Source organism: Acartia tonsa, chromosome 4 (genome assembly GCF_053477335.1).
Source record: "Acartia tonsa isolate MP-2025a chromosome 4, ASM5347733v1, whole genome shotgun sequence".
Classification (NCBI taxonomy): Eukaryota; Metazoa; Arthropoda; class Copepoda; order Calanoida; family Acartiidae; genus Acartia; species Acartia tonsa.
The window spans coordinates 47,290,871-47,304,248 of NC_137263.1; the positions used below are offsets into that span (position 1 = coordinate 47,290,871).

The 13,378-nt window shown below is 34.7% G+C and overlaps 2 protein-coding genes across 2 annotated transcripts; both read right to left on the minus strand.

The window, feature by feature from the left end:
• Positions 1–587: 587 nt before the first annotated feature.
• On the minus strand, positions 588–7,780 carry LOC145317473 (cytosolic carboxypeptidase-like protein 5). Its single transcript, XM_080158567.1, has 8 exons — positions 6,785–7,780; positions 5,400–5,485; positions 5,035–5,114; positions 4,411–4,853; positions 3,916–4,061; positions 3,229–3,806; positions 1,688–2,912; positions 588–1,389 (listed from the first exon to the last, which is right to left on the minus strand). The coding sequence occupies exons 1-8, from the start codon at positions 7,351–7,353 to the stop codon at positions 1,277–1,279; spliced, it is 3,240 nt and encodes a 1,079-aa protein (XP_080014693.1). The 5' UTR covers positions 7,354–7,780; the 3' UTR covers positions 588–1,276.
• A 217-nt stretch (positions 7,781–7,997) lies between these two features.
• Positions 7,998–13,378, minus strand: Set (NAP domain-containing protein SET). Its single transcript, XM_080158572.1, has 6 exons — positions 13,225–13,378; positions 12,611–12,759; positions 11,851–11,982; positions 11,325–11,606; positions 10,646–10,864; positions 7,998–8,309 (listed from the first exon to the last, which is right to left on the minus strand). Exons 1-5 carry the CDS (start codon positions 13,312–13,314, stop codon positions 10,684–10,686), a joined length of 834 nt encoding a protein of 277 aa, XP_080014698.1. The 5' UTR covers positions 13,315–13,378; the 3' UTR covers positions 7,998–8,309; positions 10,646–10,683.

The window sequence follows — 13,378 nt, forward strand, 5'->3', positions numbered from 1 at the left end:
TGTTTAACTTTATTATATAGACTAAAAATATAAAGTTTAACCATGGTTTCATTAAAAAAAATAAACATTTAAATTATAAGCATTTTTTTGATTAAAATATCATCAAATGTTTTTTTAGTTCAAACTGTTGTTTCGAAAGCTTTGACACAAAAGTATATTATTTCAATGAAAAATGTATATTTAGAAAAAGAGATTGTATTTTTTAACATTTTAAACAGTTTAATCTATGTAATTATGCAATTTACAGCATTTTATGATTTTTTGCCATGTTATTTTATTTTGTACTCAAAAAAACATTTCATGATATCCTAATATATAAAGTAGTAAGCTTTTTTGTCTGTACCAAAGGATCTCGCTAACTGCTCCACCAATATTGTCCACCTTTACAGTGAAGCGACTTATAGGCTTTGGGATGGTTTTAGGCTATTTCATTTTTATAAAAAGTCTGGGTAGGTATGATTTTAGGCTATTTTTCTGCTCTTCCATATTTCTTCGAATATAAAGCCCCTAGATGCTAGGGGTGCAGCTGCTAGTTGTACCAAAAAATGCTTAACATTTAAAGGTTTTTTCATATAAAACCACGATAAAACTTTTTATAGTAGATATAATAATATTACACATGATAAAATTCTAAGGATCAATGCTGGAAGGTGCTTAGAATCACTTGGTCTCGTTCATGCATAGTTCCCCTAAGTTTATTATGTTTGAAAATTAAAAAATATTGATTATGTAAAAGTTTACAGAATTAACAAATATTAAAAGCTATGAAAATGGACAGAAAAACTAATTATCTTGGTAGAAGTTTAAAAAAACAAATCAATAAATACAATAACAATAAACATTAAAATTCTTATGAGCGTGGAAATTATTTACAAACTTAAAAAGCTTATGGAGGGTGAAAATTAATGAGAAGTTTGCTCTAAAAAGCATTTTTTATACAAAGCTGAAATGAAAGAATAAAAGCAAGAGCATTAACAAAACATACAGAATCTAAAAGTTTGTGTTGTAAAATAAATCATACATATACAACATGTACCATAAAATAACATTTAGCTTCAATAAACAAACAATGATTTTGAACTATTTTTTTCTACTTTAAATATGTGGACTTTTTAGTATGACAAATGAAATACTTAGTACCTAACGGTAAAATTAAGCCTAAGATATGGGATTTATAACTAATTGAGTTCATGCAGTGGTTATGAAATCGTTTCTATTCTACAACTATGGGTCAAATATCTAGAGCAAAAAAAAAACAGAAATATATCTCAGGTATCTATGATACGAGAGATTTTTTCTTTTTTAGTTTTTTCTTGAGCCTGGGGGTGGCTGAGGAGCCCCTGGATGAACTTGATGCCAGGCTGGGAGCTGACTGCGAACTTGGTAATCCTTCAGAAAGAAAATTAAGTCAAGAATTTTAATAAGAATGGCTTCAATAGTATATGCCTTTATTTTAAATAAAAACTATCTATGTCCGACTGTCTCTTAGGTGGAAGCCAACGTAGGTACTATATCTTTTTTTTAATATTTAAGAAGAAAAAAAAACACTTTTTTCATTCAATGACGCATTATTTGATAAAGGAAGTAGCTAGAGTAAGCATTTAATAATAAACAAGAGTTTTTGGGTTTAAATAAGTTTTTTATTTGTTTTATATTGATTTTTTAAAACTAATGATATAGAAATTACCTCTGCTCTTTTTCTTTGCAGAACCTGCGCGTTTGGCTAAATTCTTGGCTGATCCAGATTTACTACCTCCAAGTTTCTCCTCATTCACAACATTTACAGACGATACTGAGGAATGTCGTCTTGGGGATGATGATCTCGAGTTGGAAGTTGACTTTGAAGAAAGAGATTTGGTTCGTGATTTACCCGAGGCTGAGGGTGACGTTTTGGAGCCGGGGCGTTTCAATTTCTTCACTTTTGATGAAGCTGGTCGGTTTCGTTTGCTGCTCGGTGGCGCTGGCACGCCGCCACTTACAGTGATGTCCGTAGATGATCCAGCCGCCGCAGCAGACATTTGACGCACCAACTTAACCGGCGTACACTGAGAGTTCTTGGAGATGAACATTTTTCGCGGTATTTTTGATAAAGATCTTGGCGTTTCTGGACTTTTGGGTGACTTGCTTGTCGACAGCTTCAGCTGTTTGATGGCAGATTTTTTCACACCACCTGAATTTCGCAGCCTGTTACGAATTGGAGAGGCTTTCACGGCTGACTTTGTGGATAATTTGCTGGCGGCCTCAGCGTCAGCATTCTTGATATAGGTTCGAATCCAGTTGCGTACGCCTTTTAAGTTCTTGCAGGACGAACAGGTCAGCCGTGTCCAGGGATTAGATTCTGTCAGATCTAATATTGAAATGGCCAAACTTTTGCCGGTGTCCTCATAGAGGGCAGGATTATACTTAGGTGGCACATCAAATGTCGGCGGCGGCGAAGCCCGGCCGAGATCACGACTCGCTACCGGCAGACAGTTTGTAAATCTGCCAGTGTTGAAGTTACACTCCAAGGTGTAGCAGTAAGTCAAACCTGTGGCTTTGTATACGCTAACCCTGCCAGAACCTTCACGGCCAGCACCAGTGTGACGGTCCTTCATGTACATATTTCGCTGCGTAAAATTGCACGCAGGGAAATCAAAATTTGCACTGTTAATCGACATCAATTTTGGAAATAGCAGGGCGTCAATTCTTGTCTCTGGGTCGTCAAAATAGTTGCCATACATGAAGATTCCTCGTTTAGACGCGTGTCCATGAATATCAATGTATAGGAATAATCCAGACTCGCCATGTTTAACAGGAAAAGTTGGACTAAAATCAACCTTAGAGTCACTATCATCGCCACCATTGTTATTCGCACTGCCGCTACCACTCCCACTATAGCTGCCACTACGAGTCTTCTTCATCATATCAGAGTACTAAAAATAAGAAATTATCATTTTAAATCTTTGTACTTAAATAGATAGTTTTCTACGCAAATTTAATTATCATTGATGGTTCGCTTTTTCACACAAATTAAGTTTGTGGCTAGAACGAACAAGAACAAGTGCTTTTAGCCATGTCAAGGATTTTTGTTATTTAATATTACTAGGTTTCTGTTAAGTATAGTCCACTTTCAGGAAGGATATAGGAAGAGAGGACCAATAGTCGTTGTTTCGATTTGGGTGATATAGGAGGGCCAACCAATTAGAAAGATAATAAAATAACATTTAAAAAGGGCTGAACCATTGTTACCTGAGGCCCAGTCATACTGGGTAGCACTTCTTCACAGCCATCCGTACTGTTTATAAAGGCTCCAAGGAAACTTGTCCTGGGCCGGTTGTTTGGATAATCTTGCTGGGTACTGCATCCCATAAAACTTGCACCGGCACCACCACCAAACAACAAACCAGCCTCCGAAGGCTGTGACGAGGCTGCCGATGTGACCGGCGGAAACAGCTGTCTGCTTGTCGAGGGAATACCAGGGATTGAAAAATCAGCAATGCTCTCGTCACCCTCGCTGAAGCGGCTGTTGTCGTTCATTTCACTGCAGTACCACTGAGAGTTCATCTCGTGCTTGAATGGGGAAATATTTGGGAAAGAGGAAAAGTTACGCGACGACGAGGAGGTTCGTTCTCGTGATCTGCGAGGCCGCGGTGTCTCCCAAACAAAGGAAGCATTGTCGTCCGCGGCTGCAGCTGCTGTCGACGGAAGGCTGCTACTGCTGCTCGTGCGAACACTGCCAGTTGCAGCGGCTGTTGTTGCGAATATTAGATTGTTCATAGCGGCTTCAGTGGTCGTAGCGGTTATATTCGTATTTGAAGTTCCAACACCTAAATCAAGCATAAAAGACGTTATAGATGAGGAAATTCTGTCTACACTACATAATATTAAAATTATGCAAATTACCTATCCTTTTCTTAAATAATAAAAAAGAAAAACCTGTTTCAGTGTCTGGTTTCGTCTCATTGACATCTTTGCCCAGATGGGCATACAGTATCAGCTTCCTGGCAGCGTATATAGTCGGGTTCAACTCTAGGGAAGGGTTTCCATACACACGATTCAAATTAACGCCTCGAGTGTCAGTTCTATAAAAAAGAGACAATTTAAAATAATAAGAGTTATATTTGGTATATTCCTTTAAGTGCATAATCATATCGATCACTGACTCGCCTCAGCTTTTTAAATAAATTGAAACAAGGAGTGGGGTAGTTTTTAAAATTCCCAACATCTTAAAGGGCATAACACTGCGAGGCCTACACCTACAGTCTTTAAGTCTGCGCTGCTACCCATTAACAAATATAACATATCCTGACCTAAAGTTCTAAAACATACTAACGAAAACCTCCACCCCACCCCTTCCCTTTTTTTATACATTTCATAAAAAAGAGTGTGAAGTTTCTGTAAAAAAAAACATGGGAATCTAAAATACTTTACCTATAGTGTCCATTAACAACCCCATCAGGATTCAGCATAGGTATCAATTTAAACACATACTTCCGCCGCAACATTGCAGCTCGCGGATCATTCTCTCGCAGCAAAAACTTGAGGAATCCGTTGATAACATGCGAAGAGCAGGTCTCGCCTGGATGAACGCGAGCCGACACAAACACTGTCTTTTTACCGCGAAACTTATAGGGTCGGTTTGCACCAGTTTGCACGGCTTGAGCCTTAACCGTGGATGACGGCGTAGGCTGATCCTCTTTAAAAAGATGCTCTAGCTTGGTCTCCTTTTCACGGGTAAGCCCGTTCATTCCGGTTAATGTGATAAGGTCCATCTTACGCTTCTCCAGACTACGTATGACTGTCTCGCGATGGAAAAATATGGTTGTTTCTGGTAGTGCTGATAGTTCGTCGTAGCTACGATGACCATTGCCATACCTTCAAATACAAGGTTTATAAGCTTGAATATAAAAAAATATGAAGAACATCATTAAATATTTATCATTTTTTACACTAGGTACCTAGGTAGTAACTTTTTTCAAATATGTAGTTAAAATTGAAATCAATCCATGAACAAAAATTATTTGTTGTGATTCAAAGCAATTTTATAAATCTTTTCCTTCGTTGAAGTTTGTCCAGATTATTCTGTAGCTCCTTGTACATGTATGGATACGTGAATGCAAAATATGTCACCATTCCCTAATTTTAATTAATTTAACAGATTTTTTCTAAAGTAGTAAAGCAATACCCAAAATTTCAAATGTACCTAATCCTTTTTAATATAGGTATACCTATGTAAGATTTGTCTGTTATTGACAGTTTTTTATTTTTGCCGAGATTTTGCATGTTAAAATAAGGTTACAGAGGTGTATATTATCCACAAAAAAATCCCCCCCTCCCTTGTATGCTAAGCAAAATTGGAAAATGGAATAGAACCACAGCCATAGCTAATTTTTAACTAGAAAAAATAATCTGCTAAATTTCCTGGCAATTATCATCTGGCACACGAAACTTGAAACTCATCTGAAACTGACTGTCGACCGTCTCGTAGCTGGGAGGATCACGGATCCTAAACAAATAAAAGCAATTGTAACATCTACTTTTAAAAGTGATTAAGAAACAGATTTGGTAAAAAAAATACAACTCAAAGAACTGAGTTTTTGGTGGGTGGGTTTGAGACCCATTTGAGAACACTTAAAGTAACATTTTTCTAAGAAAAAACATATGATATGAAGGAATAGTAAGTATAGAATTTTTGATGTCTTGAAAATGCATCTGTAAGCTTGTATCGCCTAGTGTATGTAATAAAACCATATTTTTTTTAACCCTTACAGATCGGGGGGAGGGGGGGGGGGGGGGGGCTCAAAGAGCCCCCACTCTAGTTTTTTCAATCTCATTTTTTTGTAGGTAAGATGGAGAGCTGTAACTTCATGACTTTTTAAGTTTAGTAATTATACGTCGGCAAGAGTTGATTTTATTAGGATATCTGGTCTGTGTCGGTCGTGGTGTCCGGTCAAAGTCGGCTGGGTAGCAAAAAAAACTAGAAAAAATTCTAAATAAATCTTAATTTCTACATTATGACTTTTGTGTATAAGGTAGAAACCTAAAATATTTAGATATCAATGACCATCTGAGAAAAGTGGTGTTATGACCGTTTGACCGCTCCCTGACCGACTTTATGACCGATTTATGTCCGGCTTTTACCACAGACATATATCATGAATATCGTGACTTCTATTACAGCTAGAGACCTATAATTTTTTTTGGTAAATCCTTGAGCAATAATAAACAGATAAAAATATTAATTTGCGCCGCCAATCGCCGTTTTACCGCCGTAACCGCCGAAAATGGCGGTTTCCGTTATTTGCCGTTTTTCGGCGATGATCAGAAAAAGTAATTTTTTTGTTATGAAAAATAAAAGTTCGTCCTAAAATTTGGTCATCCTAGCTGCAAAATTGGCCGCTCTACAGCTGTTTTAAAATTTAGCGGCTGGCCGCTAAAAAGCGGCTAAGGAGCGGTCTGACTGCTATGACTAGAAAAAGTAATTTTCTCTAAAAATACACATGAACCACCAGAAAAAAATTTTACGTCTTTATCTGTACCAGGAGTCGAGACAGAGGGGGGGGCTCTTTGAGCCCCCCCCCCCCCCGAACTATTAAGGTGGGAATTGGGGCCCGATCTGTAAGGGTTAAACCATGTTTTTTCCAACCCTGTTCCTTAGGACTTATTACTTATATTTAATATATTTATATTATACATAGTTTTGGACTAAATACTCATATATAACATCTTATTTGTGTACCTAATACATAGAATAGGTAATAACTTTTAATTTATCTTTCTACAGAAAAATAACGTATGTACTTACCTTTCCCATTGTGATTTCCCAGGTGGCAGGTACACAGGAGCCATACCTTGACCAAACAGCTTGGCTTGTTTGTTCAAGTTCATCACAGTAAACCTGAGAACCGTGCCGGGCGCTCCTCCCTCCACGCCGAAGAAGAACCAAGTCCTGTTACCGTTTTCAAACTCAGTGTCATGACAATCCGGCTTTGTCCAAAGCTGGAATTCAACCTCCGGCACTTCTATGCCGGCCGACCTGTACTGCAAGGTGGATGATGTTGAAGGTCGACCCATTGAGGTCCCGCCGATTGCAGATGACAGTGCTACGGGCGGAGGAGGGATAAACAATGGCGACTGTAGGCTACCCATGGCCGAATCAGATTGGCTGTTGGCAACATGCGGCGGAAGCGGGCGTGGACCTTCACTCATAACGCCAGCCAGCGACGAGGCCATTCCGCTAGCGACGCCAGGTGTAGCAGCGCTGAATTCTTCATCTCCCTGTTTCTGGACTATCTCAACACGGCCAAGGTTGCCAGAGTCAAAGTCGGATATAAAGCGGAAACCAGAGACAAAGAATTCTCCCGGATTTCCCATCCTAGCACTCTCTCTCTTTCTCTCTCACTCCCTTCCCAGATTTTTAAATAATATTTTTAGATATTTTAAGGTCACATATTACTTTTTATTTTCTGAAATAAATACATTTTTATTTTGAGGATTTGTAATATTTAAAAAAGAATTTCTAGACCTTTTTATTTATCTTTATTAGAAATGATAGTCCCATAAAGATATTTTCATAAATTTAGCATCATAACTTGGCAATCCTTAAACATTCTTTCGTCATTTATTTTACTTGCGACGTTTGAAAAAAATCCTATGATAAAATTTAAATAAGCCTAAAATATGTTGGTATGTATCGTTTATTACAACTGTGTTTATAAAGGGCAAAGGCGCCAAATACATATATGAAAAATAGTTATTCCGGTGCTTTCCCTCAAAGTAACTAGAGAGCGAAGAATCCCACCCATCTTTTTTTCTTGGGGTTGTTTTTTGCTATGTCTTATAACCTTTACGGGGGGGGGGGGGAACTTAACCGTGAGGTGGCATATACCTCCGATGCCCTAGATCTGATGAGCTTGATTTTAAAAAGTGGAAGATCGAGACTAAATATGCACTTTTCAGGGAAATAACTTAAATTTTACACATTTAAGTAAACAACAAAAATATAATCCTTTAATTACTTTCTGTGTTACAAAAAAAATATTCACACTTAAATGTTCCTTTAGTTATATTGCAACTTTTAAAACAAAATTATAGAAATTAATAACTTTGAACTATCACATCACATAGAATTAAATTGAAATTAAAATGTCAAATTATTATGACGGACTTTTTCATTTTTACAAAGACTTCAAATCTATTAAACAATAATCACTTAATTCTACAATAGTTATATCTTTACTGATAATCCTTCAACTCTAAATTCCCACGAAGACTATTTAGTTTTTAACCAATAACAAAGCCTTTGATTTCTAAGAAAAGTTTATTCCATACTATTAAAACAAAAGTTTGACAAGTAGGCAAGAAGGGGTAAAGAGAAGGGAATAGTTAAATAAAAGATTCTGGGAATAAAAATTATTTTTCTTACTTTCCTTTCTATTTACTTCTTCTCTTTATCCCTCTTTTGTCATTTTTTGTTGTATTTATTTGTTTGAGGGAGATTGTGTGTGTTTGTATGCGGACGGACAGCTGATATAAAATAAAATAAAACACAATCAACTTATCAAACAAAAAGGGGAAGCAAAGGGTTGTGGATGAAATAGAGAAGGAAAATTTGAAGCAACTGTTTGGCTGAGTAATCACTACTCACCAAACCTCGACTTTCCCGGGGAAACGACGACATTATGTTTTTAAATGAAAAAAAACAATTAATATTTCCGGTTGTGAATAATAATGTCTCGTAAACGGCCCGGGCGATTCTTCAATGAATTTCAGAAAATCTTTGTGCTTTTTTAGGCTTTAGTCTATATTATTTTCACTTCTGAAGAAATAAAAAGCACCAGGTAATGCTGGAGGAAAAAATTAATATACATAAATTTAGTTTCCTCTTCTATATTTCATTTAGATTAACAGTAATAGAATGTATACCAAGAAGTTACTGAACTTATTTGAGTTCTCCTTAATAGGGGGAGCTCTACATGTGTCACAATTATGCTATTTAATCTTAGATTTAAACCTTGGGGTGGTTTAGGGATATTTACCTGCCAACTTCCTCCCCTTTGAATATATAACCCATAGATGTTATGGGCGCAGCCGCTAGTTTTATACAGTCAGTTTTTATGTTCGTTCGTAGAAATTCCACTAACCACTAAACCGATAGTTTATGTATGCTTTATATATCCTTAGAGATGGGTTAAGGCTATTAAACTTACTCCTCCCACTCTTTTCAAAAATAGTGTTGAAATCCTAGTTTAATTAAAAATCGTCTAACTGCAAGACTACTAAGATCCAAACACAATGAAACCATGGCTTCTCAGTAAAACATCTGTAGCGGGAGTGTAAATATGTTTAAAATGTCAAAAAAGTTTATAGGACGATTGAGAATGATAACCTTAGTTATTGAAATATATATATGGCCTGTACAAAGATGTTAGTTTGATAAAGTAGTCTTGGGTTGAGATGGATCAATAGCTTTTAAAACTCTGTAAAGAAATTACATTAATTTATATGCATCTTCACTCTTAAGTAGACAGCTTTTTAAAATCTTCTTTAATATAAAAAGTAGCAATTATATATTTATATGCATCTTCATTCTAAAGTAGACAGCTTTTTAAAAATCTTCCTTAAATATCTGATATCTGATAAAAGTCTTCAGGCAAAATTAAATGAAAATAGTTCCTCTCCCTTTTTATCATACACTAAGATTAGGTTATAGAGAAGCTTGACTTATACAAATATTACAACTAAAAAAATATTACATCACTAAAATAAGATCTGGCTGTCCATGAGGCATAAGAAAATTTTAAAATTAATAAAAAGATTTTAAGTGAAACAACGAAACAAAAAAAGATTGTAAAACTTGCACTAAATACATTGACTTTATTTTGGGTTTCCATCAAGAAATTGGTAAAAAATACATAATAGTAAACCATAGGGAGAGAACATTTAGTATTAATGATTGATTACATTTACTTACAATATTTGATTTACATTTTTTCTCATTATTGCAAAAATAAGTATAAAGCATTGTCATGTATGGCAGTAATAATAAGTATTACTATTTAGAGAGACAATTTTAGGAACATATGAAAAAAAACCTAACATATTTTTTATGTTTCATGGATAAATAATTCATTGGCACTTTTTAAGCTTTTGTTTAATGCATACCTAGGTATTTGTATTTCAGAATTTTAAATTATGACATTAGAGCAAAGGGGTAAATATTTCACCATCCTATAAGATAATACAACAAAAATTGTTTATTTTTACATGTAAAAAAATAACATTTATCCTCAAAATTATGTAGGTACTTATCTTGCTTAAAGTAATGGATGAAAGAGAAAAGGTTTCGCTTCCGTGTTTTTCTTTTTGATAATAAAAAGCTGATTTCGTTTCTATCTTAAAAAACGCCATAAAACAAGGGTAGATTTTAACCTTCTCATATTACAAACTATTTTGAAAAAAAACAGACATGCTTTTGTCACTTTTTTCACTGAATTGTTTCATAATGTAATAGTTTCATTGGATAAATATTACACATAGCATTAAGATAGATATTTAGCCAAAATTAAATGTTTTTTTAAAAATTAAAGTAAGGCATTAAAACGAAGTAGAGCATTAGGTTTAGCATTTTTACATTCACGTTATAGTTTCCCCAAAATTAACTTACTTAATCAATACATAATATTATACAAAAAAAAAATATTTTCATTTTTCATCATTTTCAGGTTCTCCGCCCTCCCCCTCTGGTTCTTCATCCTCTTGTCCATCCTCCTCTTCCTCCATGACAACAACGTTCTCTCCCTCTTCATCCTCTAGCTCCTCCTCCTCGGACTCCTCCCCCTCCACCTCGAGATCTGGCACAAGGAAGTACTGAAGTGGGTTAGGCCTGAAGAAAATTTATTGTATATAATAGATTTTTAAGATATAGAAGTGTATAATGTATATGGTATTTTTTTACCTTCCCTGAGTTAGTAAGAAGTTTGACCCTAAAAATCCTGAGATTTAGTATGTTAATTGATAATAACGCACAAATAGTATAAATAATTTCAAATCTTTTTTCTCCGGAATATCGTCATAAATATTTCTTTTTTATCTACTTGCAATTTACATTGGAGTTGCCATTTTTGTCAAAGATATATTTTCCAATTCCCAATGTAACCACTTCTAACCTACCTGAAGTAAAAATCAAATGAAAACCTAACCCTCCCCTTATTTACAATTTATTAAAAAATTGGGGGGGGGGGGGGCAGAAACAGTGCAAAACATGATACATTGTGTGAAGGTTCAAACAATTCATGTTTGAAAAATGACTTGCATGATATTCATAGGTTTAAAATGTGACTCACCATAAATCATCTTTGATAATTTCTCCGACATCATCGTTTGATGGATCCTCATTGTCTGTATACCAAGTAAAAAATGTCCTCGTTTCTAACTTTCGCTTCCGTTGGGCGCCCTTGGCGACTGCAGCACGCTGGGCGGCCCTAGCAGTCAGGTCATACCCCTCTTTCCACTTGATATCTGTACTAACTGAAGTGGGATCTCCTTTGCTGTCAAGCTGATATTCTTTAACAAGCTCACTATTTTCAAAGTAAGGGTTGGTCTCGAAGAAAAACTTTATTTTGAAACCTGGGAATTTGTGCAATTAGAGAAGGAAAATAATAAAATAGAATTTTAATACAAACATTATAGTTGAAAAGTCACTAACAGGCCAATACAGGCTAAATTTTTGTTAAGAAACAGCAAATTTGGATTAACTAATAGAGTTTTCTCGATCAATAGCCAATAGGTTGCTACTTTAGGAATTTCCCTCTTCATTGTATAATAAAAAGCAGGTGTAAATATTACACTTGAAAACTAAAATTGCACAATCCTGATTTGATATCCTCATATTCTTCTACTTGAAGTTTGTTGAGGAATTTGAGAGCATCTTCTTCATCCTCCTCGATAATTGTGGACAGCTGAGGATGATTTATAAAAGCTGTTAACCAGAACTTGGGTATCCTATAATAAATAAAAGAATCAAATTATTAACAAAATCTTTAATGAGAGATAGGTCATCTAATTCTGACAAACAACTATAATTCAAAATTTCCCAAAAACCCTCTTCCCTTATTTTTCCCTTTCTTAAACACTTCCCTTCAATTACATAAAAAAAAACAAGTTTTACGCCAACTCTAGGCCATTAAAATATCTATTTTCGACAATTTCAAATGGATTTGATTGGATGAATAGTAGCCCCTGGATGTAACAATCAGCAGCAGAGATTTGATTCTCATTTTTAGAGTAGCAGAGTTTTTTTTACATTTGCGTGAAGGTCATAACTTTTATTTCCTTTTTAACTTTTTCAGTCCATAACATCAAACAAGATAAACATATGATCCTCAAAATAAAGTTTGCACTTTTTTTATTTTAAATAAAGGGAATAAAAATTTAAATAGGAAAATCCTGTATATCTAGAAATCTTTTTCATAATTCTATTGCATGTCGAAAGAATTTTCGGTGATTTTTTACTCCTGCACACATTGTAGATATAATACATAGGTATCAAAGCTGCAAAATACAAAAAAAAACATGTTCCACAACTTTTTAACATAAAATGAAGTATGAATAATTATTAAAAAATACGTACCTTGAGATAATTTCATTTCTTTTGTCAAAGTATGGCTTTCGTAATTTATTGTATTTTTGTTCCACTTTAAGGATTTCCTCACTGGCTTTTTCATTGAGGCCATCTATTTCATTTTGGCAAGTGTCTATTTCCTCAAGAGCTGATTGGGTTTCCTGTTATTTATTTCAGAATATTATATTTTTAAAGATTCAATTGGCTTTGAGTTTAAGCTAGGAAATGAAATTTTTGTGTCGTGGCCTATTTGATTATGTAAATAACACTATTAAGATGACAATGAGTTGTGTTAGATATATTTTATTCAGGCAATGACACTATCCATAGGATAATGACATTTGTACATTCATTTTTAACTTTACGTACGTACTTTGAGATACACTTTAAAATGTGATTTAGATCCTAATGTTATAAAGTTATATGGTCAATTCTTTAATATATCGTTTTTAAATAAATTAAAAGTTACTACGGATTCAAGAGTTATTTTGGGCCTGCTTATTTGAAAAGTGAATCTTAATAAATGACTTAAATTCATAAGAAAATAAACAGACTAGGTATAAACATTTAAGAAATGGTAATAAACTTATGTATATTCTTCCAAAGTATTAATAATTCTGAAATTCCTTGTCGAATTCTTGTTCTAGAACTGTAGGTTCTGGCTTCGCCTTTTTGGTTGGTGGCTGCTGACCATCCACATTTGTCTCTCCCATGATTGTTTAGGTTTTGTCTAAAAATTGATGTTAACATATATTTTTTATGTTCAAATTGTTATCT